Source organism: Mobula hypostoma, chromosome 5 (genome assembly GCF_963921235.1).
Source record: "Mobula hypostoma chromosome 5, sMobHyp1.1, whole genome shotgun sequence".
NCBI lineage: Eukaryota > Metazoa > Chordata > Chondrichthyes > Myliobatiformes > Myliobatidae > Mobula > Mobula hypostoma.
The window spans coordinates 189,755,362-189,772,578 of record NC_086101.1 but is presented as its reverse complement, the minus strand read 5'-3'; the positions used below and the strand labels follow the sequence as shown (position 1 = coordinate 189,772,578).

Sequence of the window (17,217 nt, the reverse complement as noted above, 5' to 3'; positions counted from 1 at the left end):
ACATTTCTGATTTTATTTGATAATCAAAGGCTATAATATAGAGGGTTCAGAGAAGATTCACTAGAATGAGTCCGGGAATGAGAGGGTTAACAATTGAGAAACGTTTGTCCGCTCTTGGACTGTATTCCTTGGAGTTTAGAAGAATGAGGGGAGACCTCATAGAAACATTTTGAATGTTGAAAGGCATGGACAGAGTGGATGTGGCAAAGTTATTTCCCATGATGGGGGAGTCTAGTACGAGAGGGCATGACTTAAGGATTGAAGGGCGTCCATTCAGAACAGAAATGTGAAGAAATTTTTTTAGCCAGAGGGTGGTGAATCTATGGAATTTGTTGCCACGGGCGGCAGTGGAGGCCAAGTCATTAGGTGTATTTAAGACAGAGATTGATAGGTATCTGAGTAGCCAGGGCATCAAAGGTTATGGTGAGAAGGCGGGGGAGTGGGACTAAATGGGAGAATGGATCAGCTCATGATAAAATGGCGGAGCAGACTCGATGGGCCGAATGGCCGACTTCTGCTCCTTTGTTTTATGGTCTTACAGTACAACAAAGAAAATCTTTTCTGTTTCGTAAATTTTTTCTCGTCTGTCTTTATTCCAGCTGAGCGGCAACAAAGGCTACATGCGCGGGAGCATTTCAGTTACTGCACGGCAGCTTAGAGGGAAGTGTTCTTGAAACAACCTGCACAACCCCAATCACTACCTCAGCATAGTAACACTATGACCACCTTACACTGAACGTAATCCTTCTTGTGAGAATCATCAACAATTTATGTTCACATTGTGCCAATCCGTAACTGTGACAGAGCTGCAAGTAAGTTTTTCATCGCAACTGTGCATATGAGCATACACTTGACAGAATCAGGATTACATCTTCATCTTATACGATGCAATTTTTTTTGTGTTTTTAATTTGTGGCCTTGTGTGAAATGACTTTGCGGTGTCGGGGGAAAAGCAAATCCTAACCCTCCCCCCCCCCGCCCCGACATGGGTAACATTCCGTATTCACACTGCGTCCTGTACACTTGGGCAGGGTGGGCGAGAACAAAGGGCTCAGACCAGACCAGTCTCCCGGTTCCAGCCTTCACCCTGACACCTCAAAACCACCCACCCTCGCAAAGCAAACTGCTGGGGGTACTCAGCAGGACAGGCAGGGACGGTCAACCTTTCAGGTCAAAACCCTGCAGGACTCCCAATGTGGGACCTGAAAATCCCCAGTTTTACCTCAGACTATATTTTCCTATTTCTTTAGAACAGAGAAACAGGAAGAAGCCCTTCAGCCCACAAATGTCGTGCCAAATCTATTAAATTAGTAATCGAATGGCCAACTAAACTGATCCAATGTCCATATCCTTCCATTTTCCTCACATTCACATGTCTCTTGAAGTCCCAATGTTTCTGCCTCTACCGCCACTCTAGGCAGTACATTCCAGACCCCTCCACCTGTGTGTAAAAAACTTGCCCTTCACATCTCCTTTGAAATTGCCCCCTCTCACCTGCTTGCCCTCCAGTATTAGGACGTTTCAACCCCTGGAAAGAAAATGTCTGATTATCTATGTAGTTGTCTGGTCAAGATGGAGCCTGGTGTACAATGCGCCTTCGGTCGACATCTTCTGGACAGACCATGAAACCATTTATTTCACTTCCTTTATGTCTTCTACGTTTGATTTTTCATCTTGGATATAATCCTGGAACTGTTGGAGCCTGTGATCTGCTATTTGGAGATTGTTTGGGTGCTCCAGCAGTCTGCAGTCTCCGAGAGCAGTGTGCGTGACCCTCAAGGGTGGCAGACAGCAGGTCATGAGCCGATGCTCGACGCCATTTCGCCGATCAAAGCGACGAGGGACACTGAAACACTGAGGCGAATGCGGAAGTTTGGCGATCCTCTGGGTGCTTTAGCGCTCTGCAGTCTCCGAGAGGATTCCGGGAGAGAGAGGCAGCGTGTGTGAACCTCACGGCAAGCAGGCTGCAGGGCAGAGCACAAGCCAATGTTTGTCTCCATTTCAATTAAAGCTCCCATTGTGTTCCACCAATTAAAGCAACAAGGGAGAACGAAACATCAAGGGAAATGCGGAAGGTGAGCGAAGGCTGCCTGTCTTTTGATGGCTGAGAATCGCTCTGCTACGCTACCGGAGAGGGGAGAGCCTGCCACTGTGCCCAGGGAATGTTTCCCAGGTTTTCTGAGTTCTGGATGTGGACTTGGACTATAGACTTCATCAGTCTTACTTTCTATGTGTTTCTTCCCCCTGATCTTGTTTTTTTTGTGCGGGGGGGGGCAGTGATTCGGGGGTCAATATGCCCCTTCCATTTTATTCATTTTTTTTGTGGGGGAGGAGGGATGGGGAGGGGGGTCAATGTACCTGTTCCATACTTTGTTTTTTTGTGCAGGGAGGAGGGATTTAGGGGTTGATGATCTTGCTGCCTTACTTTCTTGGTTTCATGGCTACTGGACAGGAAGAATTTGAGTTGTATACTTTGATCATAAATGAACCTTTGAACCTCTTTTATGCCTCTTATAAACCTCTTATCAGATCTCCCCTCATCCTCCGCCACTCCAGAGAAGACCAGAGGATGTCCAACCTCTAAATCCAGGCCACATCTGACACCCTGGGTATTAATTCAGAGATACAGCTGGGTCACAGGCCGTTCTGGCCCAGCAAGCCTGTGCTGCTAGTTTACACTCGTGACCACTGAATCCTACATCCGGACTGTGGGAGGAAACCCAAGCAGTCACGGGAAGAACGAGCAAACACCTCAGAGACTGTGGCGGGAATTGAACTCTTGATGGTCAATGTTACACACTAAAATTGATATTTATTCTTATTTTGTCAATGAAAAACCTACTTGCAGCAGCCACAGGCACGTAGCATCAGGGGGTAAGTGGCATTCAGAAGAAAAAACTTCAATTAAATATAATATTGCAGCAAGTTTTCGCAAAATAGAACAAATTGGTGCAAAGCGGCCATAGTGTATGTTATTTTGCAATCACAAAAACATCACGACAGCGGGTTTAGGAGTCATTAGCAGCTTGACGAGACTTGGTCACTGGCAAATTTCTACAGATCTACCCTGGACAGCATCCGAACTGGTTGGGTCACTGTCTGGTCTGGAGGGGCCACTACTCAGGGTCAGAAAGATGTAAACTCAGCCAAGCTCCATCACGGGCACCGGCCTCCCGAACATAGAGGGCACCTTCCAAAGGGGATGCCTCAGAAAGCCGGGGTCCAATATTAAGGGCCCTCACCATTCAGGACGTGCCCTCTTCAGCGAGGAGGGACAGGAGGGCTGAAGACACACACTCAGCGACTCTGAAACAACCATCAGATAGCTGAACAGACAATGAACCCATGAACACCACCTCATTATTTCTTTCTCTGCTGTCTTTTTGCACTGCTTAATTTTTAAATATATTTCTCATTGCATTGTATAGTTTTGTATTATGCTTTGCACCATACTTCTGCCAGAAAACAATACATTTCACAAAACTATGCTGGGGATATTAAACCTAATTCTCATGTGTCACTTATGTTCATTTCAGTTAATGTAATTTATGTGTAAAATGTACTTCTGCTTCATCGAGCTAACTTTCATGGTATGTCTACCCATGACAATAAACTTGATTCCAGCCCTAACTTACACACCAGGGCCAATTAACAGCAGCCGATTAAACCAAAGACCCACGTCTTTGGGATGTGAGAGGAAACTCGGAATGCCTCAATGACCCCGAGCGCTCCACAGCGCCCGAGGTCGGAATCCAACCCGGGTCTCCAGTGGGGAGTCGGTGGCTCTACCCACTACGCTGCCCCGACAGGCCTTCCCCTCGGGTTGGCTGGTTGCTTGACCACCAGAGGCACCATTACCCCCCCCCCCAAGGTTCAGACCCTGGGGACGCAGAGACTCTATCTATCCAAACTGCCCACCGCTGGACCCAACACCACCCACGAACAGCCCGAAGCAGAATCACGGTTATTATCACTGACAAATGTGTTGTTTTGTGGGAGCGGTCCAGTGAAATACGTACAGATGACCATAACCTACAATATAAATACATAGTGCAAAAACAAAATCAAAATAGTGAGGTGGGGTTCACGGGCCGTTCAGGGATCTGATGGCAGAGGAGAACAAACTGTTCCCAAAATGTTGAGTGTGTATCTTCAGGCTCCTGTACCTCCTCCTCAATGTTTCGAGGGGATGTCCTGAATGGCGGGGGTCTTAATGATGGATGCTGCCTACTTGAGGCGTCAGCTTCTGAAGTTGCTGGGGAGGTTACTCTCCATGAGTGAGATGGCTGGGTTTACCTCGGCAGCTTTTTTCCCATCCTGGGCACTGGAGCCTCAATACCCGGCTGTGATGAACTTACCGGGCACCATCCCTGGACACCAATGTTTACCGGGAGGCAATGAGTGCGGAAGTCACACACTAATATACAGAGGTCAGCCCCTCCATTCACACACGTGAACAGACCTCTCCGATTCCCTACCCTGTCCCTCTGCACAGTAGAGCAGAGAGGGGGAACTGCCTCTATAGCTCCACACAAAGGAAGCAACTGGCCTGCCTGCCTTCATCGGTCAGGGCACGGAGTACGGGAGTTGGGATATCAAGTTACAGCAGTCTAAGCTGCTGGGCGGATCGCACGGAGTGCCGTGTGCAGTTCTGGTCTGTCGTTTACTGGACTCGGTTCACACAAGATCGTCACCAGGGCTGGAAAGTTTGAATTATAAGGAGAGACTCTTACCCTTACAGAGGTTTATAGGGCTGAACAGTAGTGTAGTGGCTAACATAAACACTTTTACAGCAGTGGTCCCCAACCACCAGGCCGCAAGGAAACGATATGCTCGATCCCCACAGCTGTCTGTAGGGTGTGTGTATGCTTTCCCGTTGGGTTTCCTCCTGGGAATTCACTTTCCCTTCTTCTTCCCCTTTGACATCAGATTTCTGAACGGCCCATGAACACAACCTCACTATTCCTCTTTTGAACTTTTTTAAAATGTTAATTTTACTTAAAAAAAATACAACATGCTAACAGGCCCTCTGGTGCAATGAGCCCACACTGCCCAATTACCCGCAAGTGACCAATTAACCTACTAACCCGTTCTGTACACCTTTGGACTGTGGGAGGAAAGCAGAGCACCCAGAGGAAACCCACACAATCACGGGGAGAAAGTACAAATTCCTTACACACAGTGGCGGGAATTAAACCCGGTTGCTGACATTGAGGTTAACTGCTACGCGATCGTTGTTTTTTTTTTATTGTAACTTATAGGAATTTTTAATATAGAACCATACAACACTACAGCACAGAAAACAGGCCATTCGGCCCTTCTAGTCCGTGCCAAAACTTTGTTACAAAAACGGTAAAATTCACCACAAATGTCAATGATAATTGTGATTCTGAACATTTAGAAGTGATTTGGACAAGTACACAGATAGGAAAGAGCTAAAAACATGGGCCAGACACAGGCAAATTGGAAATTGGTTTACGATTGTAACATTATTGAGAGACTGAAACACACCTGAGACGAGCTCTAGCCGGCAGTGAGTCAGCGTGGATGAGTTATGTCTAAAGGCACAACCATAATCACTAATTCAGCAACATCGCATCAGAATCAGGTTTAATGTCACCCACCATGTCCTGAAATTTGTTGTTTTACGACAGCAGTACAGCGCGATACAAAATTACCGTAAGTTACGAATAGAAATACAAAACTCTAAATAAATAGCACACAAGTTCACGGACTGTTCAGAACTTTTGTTCTGTTTCGTGCCTCTTCTTGTGAAAACTGCGAAATCTGCGTGTTTCGTATCTTTGTGCCTAGCAGCAGAGTTTCCCTTTACACCCGTGCGTGTATGGAACTCAGGGTGGTGGGAGTGCGCAACCAGCCGCCAGCGCAAGTGTGGACGTGCGGTCGGCTTAGATATCTGGACAGCTACATGGACGGGAGAGCTGTGGTCTGGGTGCAGGTCAATGGTGCAGCCTGGACTAGATGGGCTGAAGGGTCTGCCCCAGTGCTGTAGTGTCCTATGGTTCTATGAACAATAAATACCAGCGTAGTCGTGGGCTGAGCCAGAAGGTCCTGTTGCCATGCTAGCTCTTCAATAATAGCTACATAAACTCAAAAGTTTAGAGTTATTATCAAAGTATGTAAAACATAAATAACCGTGAGATTCCTCTTCTCCACTTTGAATCTGACCCGAGTTCATTGCACACAAGAGTCCAAGGTCCAGGAGGGAGTCTGTGTCCCTCACGAGAGCTGACGCCTCCAGGGAAGAGGTGACATACCCAGACCTGGTCTTCCAGGGGCCGACAGTCAAGTTACAACACAGGGCAGACAACTACGTGAGTAGAATCACTCGCCAGGGTGACTCAGCCTCCAGTCATCGCAAGGACCAGGATCACCTCCACATCTGACAGGCTGACTACCCACAAGAAACTCTGGCAGCACACGACCAGGGAGATGGATTTGCAGGGTGATTCACAATGCAAACACATGGAACACTCCTTCCTGACTTAGAACCTGGAATGGGCCCTTGGCCTGCAGCGAGATGAAACCAATCCTTTCTGTCAGCACACATTTACTCATGTCAATTATTATTTTATTTTGAGACACAGCATGGTAACAGGCCTGCCCGGCCGCAAGAGCCTGTGCCATGTGGCTAACCTGCTCGTCTTTGAAGTGTGGGAGGAAACTGCAGCTTTCCTGAGGAAACCCGTGTGGCGATGGGGAGAACAAACTCCTTACAGACAGCCAAGGGAATTGAACCCAGGTCACCGGTGCTGTAACAGAGTCATGCTATCTGCTACGCCATGATTCACCCCCGCCCACTGCTCCTTACACATTCCCCTGCCTTACTGAATGCCTGCTGGACACCTCTGATGTATCTGCCTGCACCACCGCCCCGGCTCGCCCCAGGAACTCACAACTCTGTAAAGAAAAACTTGCCGGCACCACCTCTTAAAACTTCACCTCCTCTCATATGAAACGCACGTCCTCCATATCCAACATTTCTACCCGGGGTAAAAGATTCCCACTGTCCACTATACTTACACCTCCCATCTCAGTACAGGAGGAGCAAGAAGGACACAAGTTCATCAGGGAAATGACAAAAATCCTGGCAGAAGCACGAAACAAGACACTAACTGGCTCTCAATGGAAAACTCTATTAACAGTAACACTGAACCTATCGACTGCGGGATCGGAGCCGAGGGGCGAACCGCGGACCCAGGAATCAACGCTCACAACCACTGATAACCAGGGGAGATCAGTCAGCTATCCGGTCGGCCGGGACCCAGCGGAGACCAGCGTGACAGCCGACCAAGCAGAATAATGAGTCAAGACTCCAACACTCGGCTGACACAACACTCAGCTGTGCACTGATGAGGTCACCTCGACTGGTGACAAAACGTCTGCGACCCAACCTCGAGGCTCGGCAAACAACCCTACAAACAAGCCTCCCTGCTATAAACCTCCCAGGTTAGGAAGGATCTTAAGAGTAGGTTCAAAGGTCAGCACAACACGGTGGGACGAAGAGCCTGCAATGTGCGTAAAGTTAAATACTCCTTGTTTGATGATGCTCCTCAGCGTCTGATACACCAACCCTGGTGTCTGCTGCTCTCATAATCCGGCAGCATCCAATTTAAATTCACTCCTGCACACTTAGGACATAGAACATTTACGCCTCCTCATTCCTGTCCTGGGGAAAAGTCTCTGGCTGTCCACTCTATCTATGCCTCTTATCATCTTGTACACCTCTATCAAATCACCCCTCATCCTCCTCCTCTCCGAAGTGTAGCCCACTCAGCCTTTCCTCGTAAAACGTGCTCTCTAATCCTGGTAAATCTCTGACCCCTCTCTAAAGCTTCTACTTCCCTCCTATAATGAGACAACTGCAACTGAACTCAATACTCCAAGGGTGGTCTAACCAGGGTTTTATAGAGCTGTAACACTACCTCACAGTTCTTGAACTTAATCCCCGACTGATAAAAGGCCAACTTACTGTACGCCTTCTTAACCACCCTGTCAACATGTCTGGCACCTTTGAGGGTTGTCTGTTCCTCCACACTGTTGAAATAATCCTGCCAGTAACCCTGTACCACCAAGCAGTAGGGAGATAAGGACTAAACTAGCCCGGAAAATCCCCCAAAGACGATTTAAGTGGAAAGGAAAATGAAATATTGAACATGCTGCAAAGTAGATAAGATAAAAGAGGAGAATTAAGTCATTCAGCCCATTGAGTCTGCAGGCCATTCCATCATGGCTGATTTATTATCCCTCTCAACCCCATTCTCCTGCCTTCTCTCCGTAACCTTGGACATCCTTACTAATCAAGAACCGACCAACCTCCGCTTTAAATATACCCAATACATGGCCGTTTGTGGTAATGAATTCCACCTGTTCAGCACCCTCTGTAGGTTCAATAAAGAAATTCCTCCTCATCGCTGTTCTAAGCGGGCGTCCTTTTATTTTGAGGCTGTGCCCTCTGGTTGTAGACTCCCCCATGTTGGAAATGCTCAGAGGGTCAGGCAGCATCCGTGGTGAGAGAGTAAAGCTGATGTAGATCAGCTGCTGCACCAAACGCCTCTCTTCCCAGACTATGCCCCAAGCTGGGTGGACGGAAGTTGGCTAGTCCACTGAGTTCACTGTGTCTGTCTCAGAGACTCCCATAGCTGGTCTGACCGTCTCTGCTCCGTGACCAAGCCACTGCTGCTTACGTCCTCCTTCGGCTAGTCACCCAGGCGTCTCCTTCACCCCCGCCCTGGCAGGCTGTGCATTCCACACCCCAATCACACTCCTCTGGTTCAACTTGCCAGTTACCTCCGATAGAGTCACAGAGTGAGACTGCACGGAAACAGGCCATTCGGCCCAATTTGTCCATGCTGACCAAGTTGTCCAACAACTCCCTACGTTTGACCTACATCTTTCTCGGGCTTCTTAACCTGCTTTATGTCATGGACCGCTTCTCAAAATAATGTATTTAAATACATAAATAAATTACACAGGATTACAAAAGAAACCAATTATGTTGAAATAGCCAAAAACAACTTTGTGATATAGTGATATATGTGCTTTTTTATTAATCCATGAAGTAACAAGAATACACATTTAAAATAAAGGCAAGTTAGAATTAAATCTCATTTTTTAAGGATGTAAATTTTCTCCCATCCAAGTTCATGCAGCCCAGGTTAAGAACCCCGTCCTAAGCCTGTCTTTCCATGCACCCGTCCAAGTACCATCATTACTTTTCGCAGTACAGGTCGACCTTCACTAATCTGACTACCTGTAATCCGGTTCCTTCGATAATCCGGCACTGATTATGCTTAATGTGATCCTTCTGTAATTCGGCATTTTCACTAATCCGGCACTCCTCAGGTCCCAGTGGTGCTGGATCAGTGAAGGTCGACCTGTACTTACTTAATATTTTTATATCTACTTCTCTCTATAACTCATAGTTTTTATTATTACCTATTACAATGTACTGCTGCCACAAAACAATAAATTTCATGACATATACCAGTGATGTTAAACCTGATTCTGATTCCATAATTACATTTCCCTCTACCACTTCCTGTACAGTTCCCCGGGCTCACGGGATTTAGTAAAATCATTCCTCTAACAGGGTGATCAAAACTCCAAGAGCTGCCTCACCAACGACTTATATAATGGCAAGCAAGAAACCAACGTTTTCGCTCTTTGTGGTGATCCTTTGACTCTCTCCATTCGTGTTGGAATGAACACAATGACCGAGTCTCTACCGAGCATACTGGCAAGTCCCAGACCAGAGCCAACACAACCTGGTTAAATGTCCTGCAGTTTGTGTTATTTACTCACCACCCTCTCCATAAATTCTGTTTTAAATTTCCTCCCCTTTCACCTTAAACCCATGCCCCAGGTCCTCTCACTTTGGACGTCCCCACCCTGGGTATAATCTACTTCAGGTTCAGGAACAGGTATTACCCTACAACCATCAGGCTCTTGAACCGACGCGGGTAACTCCACTCTCCACGATCCCAAACTGATTCCTAGACATACACACTCACTCGCAACTAACCTGCGAAAGAAGACAAACCGTGTAAATAAAAAATAACACTTAGAACGTAAAGAAAGTGAGTGTGTAGGTCGAAGAATAGGTTGGGATCGTGAAGAGTGAAGTTATCTACGTTGGTTCAGGTGCCTGATGGTCGTGTAGCATCAGAAGGCACAGCCTTAGAATAGGAGGACGTCTGTTGAGAACGGAGATGAAGAGGAATTTCTTTAGCCAGAGAGTGGCAAATCTGTGGAATTCATCGCCACAGATGGCTGTGGAGGCCAGGTCATTGAGGGTATATTTAAAATGGAGGTTGATAGGTTCAGGAACAGTCAGGGTGTCAAAGATTATGGAGAGAAGGTAGGGGAACAGGATTGAGAGGGATAATAAACCAGCCATGATGGAATGGCGGAGCAGACTCAATGAGCTAAATGGCCTAATTCTGCTCCCATGTCTTATGGTCTAGTCTTCGTCTGTTTCTCTACAGATTTTTGCGAAGTTCTGATGTATTTATTTTTTCCTGTAAATGCCTGCAAGAAAATGAATATTTTCACAACATAAACACAAAAGAATGTGCAGAGGCCGAAATCTTGAGCAACACACACAGACTGCTGGAGGAACTCAGCAGGTCAGGCAGCATCTATGGAGGGGACTAAACATCTTCATGCCAAGACGCTTCATCGGTACAGGATAGGAAGAAGCCAGAGTATGCTAACATATACGTACTTAGATAGTAAATTTGCTTTGAACTCTCCTCTTTAATTCTAAACAATAGGAATTCTGCAGGTGCTGGAAATTCAAGCAACACACACATCTTTAATTCTATCAACACATCAAAGTTGCTGGTGAACGCAGCAGGCCAGGCAGCATCTTGAGGAAGAGGTGCAGTCGACGTTTCAGGCCGAGACCCTTCGTCAGGACTAACTGAAGGAAGAGTGAGTAAGGGATTTGAAAGTTGGAGGAGGAGGGGGAGATCCAAAATGATAGGAGAAGACAGGAGGGGGAGGGATAGAGCCAAGAGCTGGACAGGTGATAGGCAAAAGGGATACGAGAGGATCACGGGACAGGTGGCCGAGGGAGAAAGACAAGGAGGTGGTGGGGGGGACCCAGAGGATGGGTAAGAGGTATATTCAGAGGGACAGAGGGAGAAAAAGGAGAGTGAGAGAAAGAATGTGTGTATAAAAATGAGTAACAAATGGGGTTCGAGGGGGAGGTGGGGCCTTAGCGGAAGTTAGAGAAGTCGATGTTCATGCCATCAGGTTGGAGGCTACCCAGACGGAATATAAGGTGTTGTTCCTCCAACCTGAGTGTGGCTTCATCTTGACAGTAGAGGAGGCCGTGGATAGACATGTCAGAATGGGAATGGGATGTGGAATTAATATGTGTGGCCACTGGGAGATCCTGCTTTCTCTGGCGGACAGAGCGTAGATGTTCAGCAAAGCGGTCTCCCAGTCTGCGTCGGGTCTCGCCAATATATAAAAGGCCACATCGGGAGCACCGGACGCAGTATATCACCCCAGCCGACTCACAGGTGAAGTGTTGCCTCACCTGGAAGGACTGTTTGGGGCCCTGAATGGTGGTAAGGGAGGAAGTGTAAGGGAATACGTAGCACTTGTTCCGCTTACACGGATAAGTGCCAGGAGGGAGATCAGTGGGGAGGGATGGGGGGGGACGAATGGACAAGGGAGTTGCGTAGGGAGCGATCCCTGCGGAATGCAGAGGGGGGGGGAGGGAAAGATGTGCTTAGTGGTGGGATCCTGTTGGAGGTGGCGGAAGTTACGGAGAATAATATGTTGGACCCGGAGGCTGGTGGGGTGGTAGGTGAGGACCAGGGGAACCCTATTCCTAGTGGGGTGGTGGGAGGATGGAGTGAGAGCAGATGTACGTGAAATGGGGGAGATGCGTTTAAGAGCAGAGTTGATAGTGGAAGAAGCGAAGCCCCTTTCTTTAAAAAAGGAAGACATCTCCCTCGTCCTGGAATCTTTAATTCTATACAGGTTTCGCCTATAGCCCCAATCTCAGTTCCACCTGTGTTATTAAAAATAACTGAAAACAGGCGTTTTTTAAAGTTTGGAGATGCAGCTCAGAAACATGCCCTTCCAGCACGAGCCCACACTACCTAACCGCACCCAAGTGACCAATCATCCTACTAACCCACACGTGTTTGGACTGTGGGAGGGAACCGGAACACTCGGAGGAAACCCGTGCGGTCACGGGGAGAACGTACAAACTGCCCGCTCGGGCTGTAAAGCTATCGTGCCGCCCCAGACCAGGGTAATCACTGACCTCTGCCTCACCCCTGCCCCCTCCAGTCCTCACACTGGGTCATCACCATCCCTCAGCCTCCGCAGACACCCCCCGACCCGCAGAGTTCCTCCAGTAGTTTGCCGCTACTCCACATCCCAGCGTCTGCGGCCTCCCGTCTCTCGGGAGATGTTGACTCTGGTCTGGGCTCGTCACCGGGACGGCAAGGTAATGTAACGGTTAAAAGTATCACCATTCAAGATTGCTACCCCGGATCTGTTAAAAACCACAATAGGATAAACAACACAATAATAGCTTAAAAAACACAATAAATATAAAATGATGAGAGGCATAAATATAATGACGAGAGGCATTGCTTGTGTGGATAGTCAGAGGTTTTTTCCCAGGGCTGAAATGGCTAGCACAAGAGGGCACAGTTTTAAGATGCTTGGAAGCAGGTACAGAGGAGAAGTCAGGGGTAAGCTGTATTTTTTTTTAAAACGCAGAGAGTGGTGAGTGTGTGGAAGGGGCTGCTGGTGACGGTGCTGGAGGCGGAAACGATAGGGTCTTTTAGGACACTCCTGGATAGATACATGGAGCTTAGAAAAATAGAGGGCTATGGGTAACCCGAGGTCATTTCTAAGGTAAGAACATGTTCGGCACAGCATTGTGGGCTGAAGGGCCTGTATTGTGCAGTAGGTTTTCTATGTTTCTAAATACACAGGATAGCTTACATACACAGATTGTTTGTCAACAAAGTGACACTTGGCACAGGAGAGTGGGACAGACACTCCATGAGCAGGGTGGGTGGGATTGTCCCTGATGGGAGTGGGACAGACGGTCCATGAGCAGGGTGGGTGGGATTGTCCCTGATGGGAGTGGGACAGACAATCCATGAGCAGGGTGGGTGGGATTATCCCTGATGGAAGTGGGACAGACAATCCATGAGCAGGGTGGGTGGGATTGTCCCTGATGGGAGTGGGACAGACGGTCCATGAGCAGGGTGGGTGGGATTGTCCCTGATGGGAGTGGGACAGACGGTCCATGAGCAGGGTGGGTGGGATTGTCCCTGATGGGAGTGGGACAGACAGTCCATGAGCAGGGTGGGAGGGATTGTTCCTGATGGGAGTGGAACAGACGGTCCATGAGCAGGGTGGGTGGGATCTCTCATGATAGGAGTGGGACAGACGGTCCATGAGCAGGGTGTGTGGGATTGTTCCTGACATTGCTGGCCCTCTTTCCTTGAAGGCGGGCAGGCTGGTGCAGATGACGTACTGGGCAGTTCTGACTACCCGTTGTACAGCCCAGCAGAGCGAGGTCAGGATGTAACCCAAGGTCTCTACGCACTGGGCTGGGGGATAGTGTGAGGTAGGAGATTGCGCCTGTCATCAAGACCAAATCTGAAGTGTCAAACCCACCCACCCCAGCTCCCCCTCACCTGTCAGCTCGAACTCCTTCCCTTCCCACCACTTCCTTATTCTGGCTACTGCCCCCTTCCTTTAAAGTCTCGAAGAAGGGTCTCAGCTCGAAACATCGTCTCTTTATTCCTCTCCTGCCCGACCTGCTGAGTCCCTCCAGCATGTTGTGTGTGTATTACTCCAGATTTCCAGCATGTTCTGTGTGATACTCCAGATTTCCAGCATGTTCTGTGTGAGTCACTCTGGATTTCCAGCATGTTCTGTGTGTGTTACTCCGGATTTCCAGCATGTTCTGTGTGATACTCCAGATTTCCAGCATGTTGTGTGTGATATTCCGGATTTCCAGCATGTTGTGTGTGAGTCAGTCTGGATTTCCAGCATGTTCTGTGTGTGTTACTCCGGATTTCCAGCATGTTCCGTGTGTTACTCCGGATTTCCAGCATGTTGTGTGTGTTACTCCGGATTTCCAGCATGTTGTGTGTGTGTGACTCTGAATTTCCAGCATCTGCAGAATCTCATGTTCAAGTCAAAGTGGAGTTTATTGTCAAGTCCGTGTGTGCACAGGTGCAATGAAAAACTTATTAGCAGCAGACCTCACAGGCACAGAGCATCAGATAAACTGTTTTCACCAGAAACGCATAAATTGTCAAATAATACACATTTTTTACAAGAAAAAACACCATTAGAATGAAAATAAAAACTATAGACAACTCTGCTCTGGTTTCTCATGTCCGTATTACTTCCAGGACAGCTCGTAAAACATAGAAGCACAATTAGGCCATTCAGCCCATCTAGTGTGTTCCACCATTCCTTCATGGCTGATTTATTATCCCTCCCAACCCCACATTCTCCTGCCTTCTCCCCATAATCTTTGATACCCTGACTAATCAAGAACCTATTAACCTCAGCTTTAAATATACTCCATCACCTGGCCACCACAGCCATGTGTGACAAAGAATACCACAGATCCACCACCGTCTGGCTAAAGAAACTCCTCCTCATCTCTGTTCTAAATGGACATCCTTCTATTCTGAGGCAGGTTTTTCTTTCCCACGCAGAGCGGTGGGTGCGTGAAGCGCCCTGCTAGGGGTGGTGGTAGTGGCAGATTCACGAGGGACTTTTAAGAGACATAGATGATTTAAAAAAATGGAGGGCTTGGTAGGAGGGAAGCATCGGATTGATCTTAGAGTAGGTTAAAAGGTCAGCACATCATCATGGATCAAAGGGCCTGTACTGTGCTCTATGTTCTGTGTTGGGACATTCTGAGTGAAAGATCATCACACTAATACTTGAATAGAACCTCTATGCAGAAGGGAAGCATTAGATTGATCTTAGAGTAGGTTAAAAGATCGGCAAAACATGGGCCAAAGGGCCTAATTCTGTTCCTATGTCTTATGGTCTTATGTTAAGAATATGGACATTCTGTAGGCAGAAGAGATTGCCCATTTCATTACTAATTTGACTGGATCAGCACAACACTGTGGGCGGAAGGGCCTGTTACTGTAATAGGGCGGCACGGCAGCATAATGGTTAACAAAATGCTTTACAGTATCAGAAGCCAGGGTTCAATTCCCACCGCTGTCTGCAAGAAGTTTGTATGTTCTCCCCGCCCCCCGACCACGAGGGTTTCCTCCGGGTGCCCCGGTTTCCTCCCACAGTCCAAAGACATACAGGTTGGGAGGTTAATTAGTCACTGTAATCCAGGGGGTCCCCGAACTATTTTATGCCATGGACCCCTACCATTAACCGACTGGTGCACGGTCCCCAGGATGGGAACCGCCTGTTATAAACTGTCCCGTGATGAGGTTCGCGTTAAATCAGGGGGTTGTTGGGTGGTGTGGCAGAATCTCAATAAAAATAAGTAAGTAAGTAAATAAATAAATAAATAACTGGGGGGGGGGGGATAGGTTGAGGTGGTGTTCATGGGTTTATTGTCCTTTCATAGGCGGCAAGATTGAAAAGGAAGTCAGGTAGATGAATGCGGTAGGCTGTGTTTGACGGGCCGAAGGGCTGCCGGTTGCTAGGGAACGGGGCCGGGCCGGGGCCGCACGGGTTAACTGAACCAACGTGGAGCGAGCGGAGTCCGGCCGGCCGACCGGCGCTGGGGCGCATGCGCAGCGCCCGGCTGAGCGACAGACAAAAAAAAAGGAGCCGCGAATAAACAATCCTGGGAGAAAAAAAATAGCACTTTTCTTCTAAAGGCATGAGACGCAACATCAACCCGGCAGACCTTCCCCTGTATCCTGCATTTCATTTTTATCTTAATTGACTCTGTTAAATCAACATCACGTCCATAAACCCGAGATAATCAGTGCACTCGCTCGGATTGTTTAATAGCAGTTGCATTATTGTCCCCCTTCGTGACAAAAAATACGTGCTTTCCAAATATTAATATTTGTATTTTAATATCATTTGCAGAGAAGAGAAAAACGTCAGCAATTCTAATTGCCAAGATTGTGCTTTTTTTGAAAAAAAATGCTTAGAAGAGGTCGCTCGGAATTAAATACACTGAGAAGAGGATAAGGAAATAAAGCGGAGGTATAGGATGGGGATTTGCAAGAGGGAGGCAACTGTCCTGTAAAATGACACTGAAAATATGCGAGTGAATATTGTACGCGTGGCAGTGTTTATATCCGAATCCGATCAAAACACGGCCAAGCCCAAATGGGGGAAAAATGGCGACTGGCGAAGATTAAAGAGCTCAAAGCACACATATATCTGACCCCCCTCCTCTGCAATTCCTCTCTTGGTCGTTTGTACCTGTTATTTGGGGTTTTCTTCGTTTTGGCTTTCTTCCTGTTGAATTCGACATCGCAAGGCAACGTCGACGCGTAACCATGTTCTGCTTCTGCAAGCAAAAGGAACAAAATACGATGAGAGTACACTGTAGATCTTACTGTAAATAGGTGGAATACAGCTGTCTGCAACTGGTGTGGTAGGGGGGAAATGGGGAGAAAATTCTGCAAGTGCATTTCCAATCGCCTATACCTCTCTCTCGCCTCTCGATGTACTCAGCTGCTTCCAGCAAGGTTTGAATGTTAAAAAATGCCATTGCTATAAAAATAATTATCTTGCGATGCTTTAAAAAAAATTGCTGCCTATCGGAGCATTAGCATTGGAGATGAAGGGTGCAAAATAAAACTGTACGTGACTTGAGGGAGAGAGACAAGTTCTGTTACACTTCACCTCAACCTAGCCTGATGACAAGCCCAGATGCATTGTGACGCACTTTGATTGACAGCCCGAGCGCCGGCCGCGTTCTCTCCAATGGGAAAGCCCGCAGGGCCCTCGCGAGCAGGCACGTTAGGTTGCGCCTACCCCCTCCCTCACTGGACACGCGCAGAAAAATGTATCAACAAGTGGTCCGCCGCCGCTGATTGGCCGGCGCCGCGTGCAACCGATTGGCGCAGCCGCGGGAGCCCCAGCCCCCTAGCAACACGGCGCGTGAGCCGCGGCGGCGCACGCCGATTGGCGAGCGGGTTTGCATGTTAAAGCGGCCCGTCGCAGCGGCCATTGGGCGAGGGCCCTGCATGT

The 17,217-nt window shown here is 48.0% G+C and overlaps 1 protein-coding gene across 1 annotated transcript in view; it reads right to left on the bottom strand.

Moving 5' to 3' along the window:
- The window catches only part of mxd4 (MAX dimerization protein 4), a 31,526-nt gene extending 14,621 nt beyond the window's left edge, over positions 1-16,905 (bottom strand). The window contains exons 1-2 of the mRNA XM_063049573.1: positions 16,672-16,905; positions 16,444-16,531 (exon numbers count right to left, since the gene is read on the bottom strand). Coding sequence (XP_062905643.1) covers positions 16,444-16,531; positions 16,672-16,735 — 152 coding nt within the window. The 5' untranslated portion in view covers positions 16,736-16,905. The remainder of the gene's footprint in view (positions 1-16,443; positions 16,532-16,671) is intronic.
- Positions 16,906-17,217: the final 312 nt, after the last annotated feature.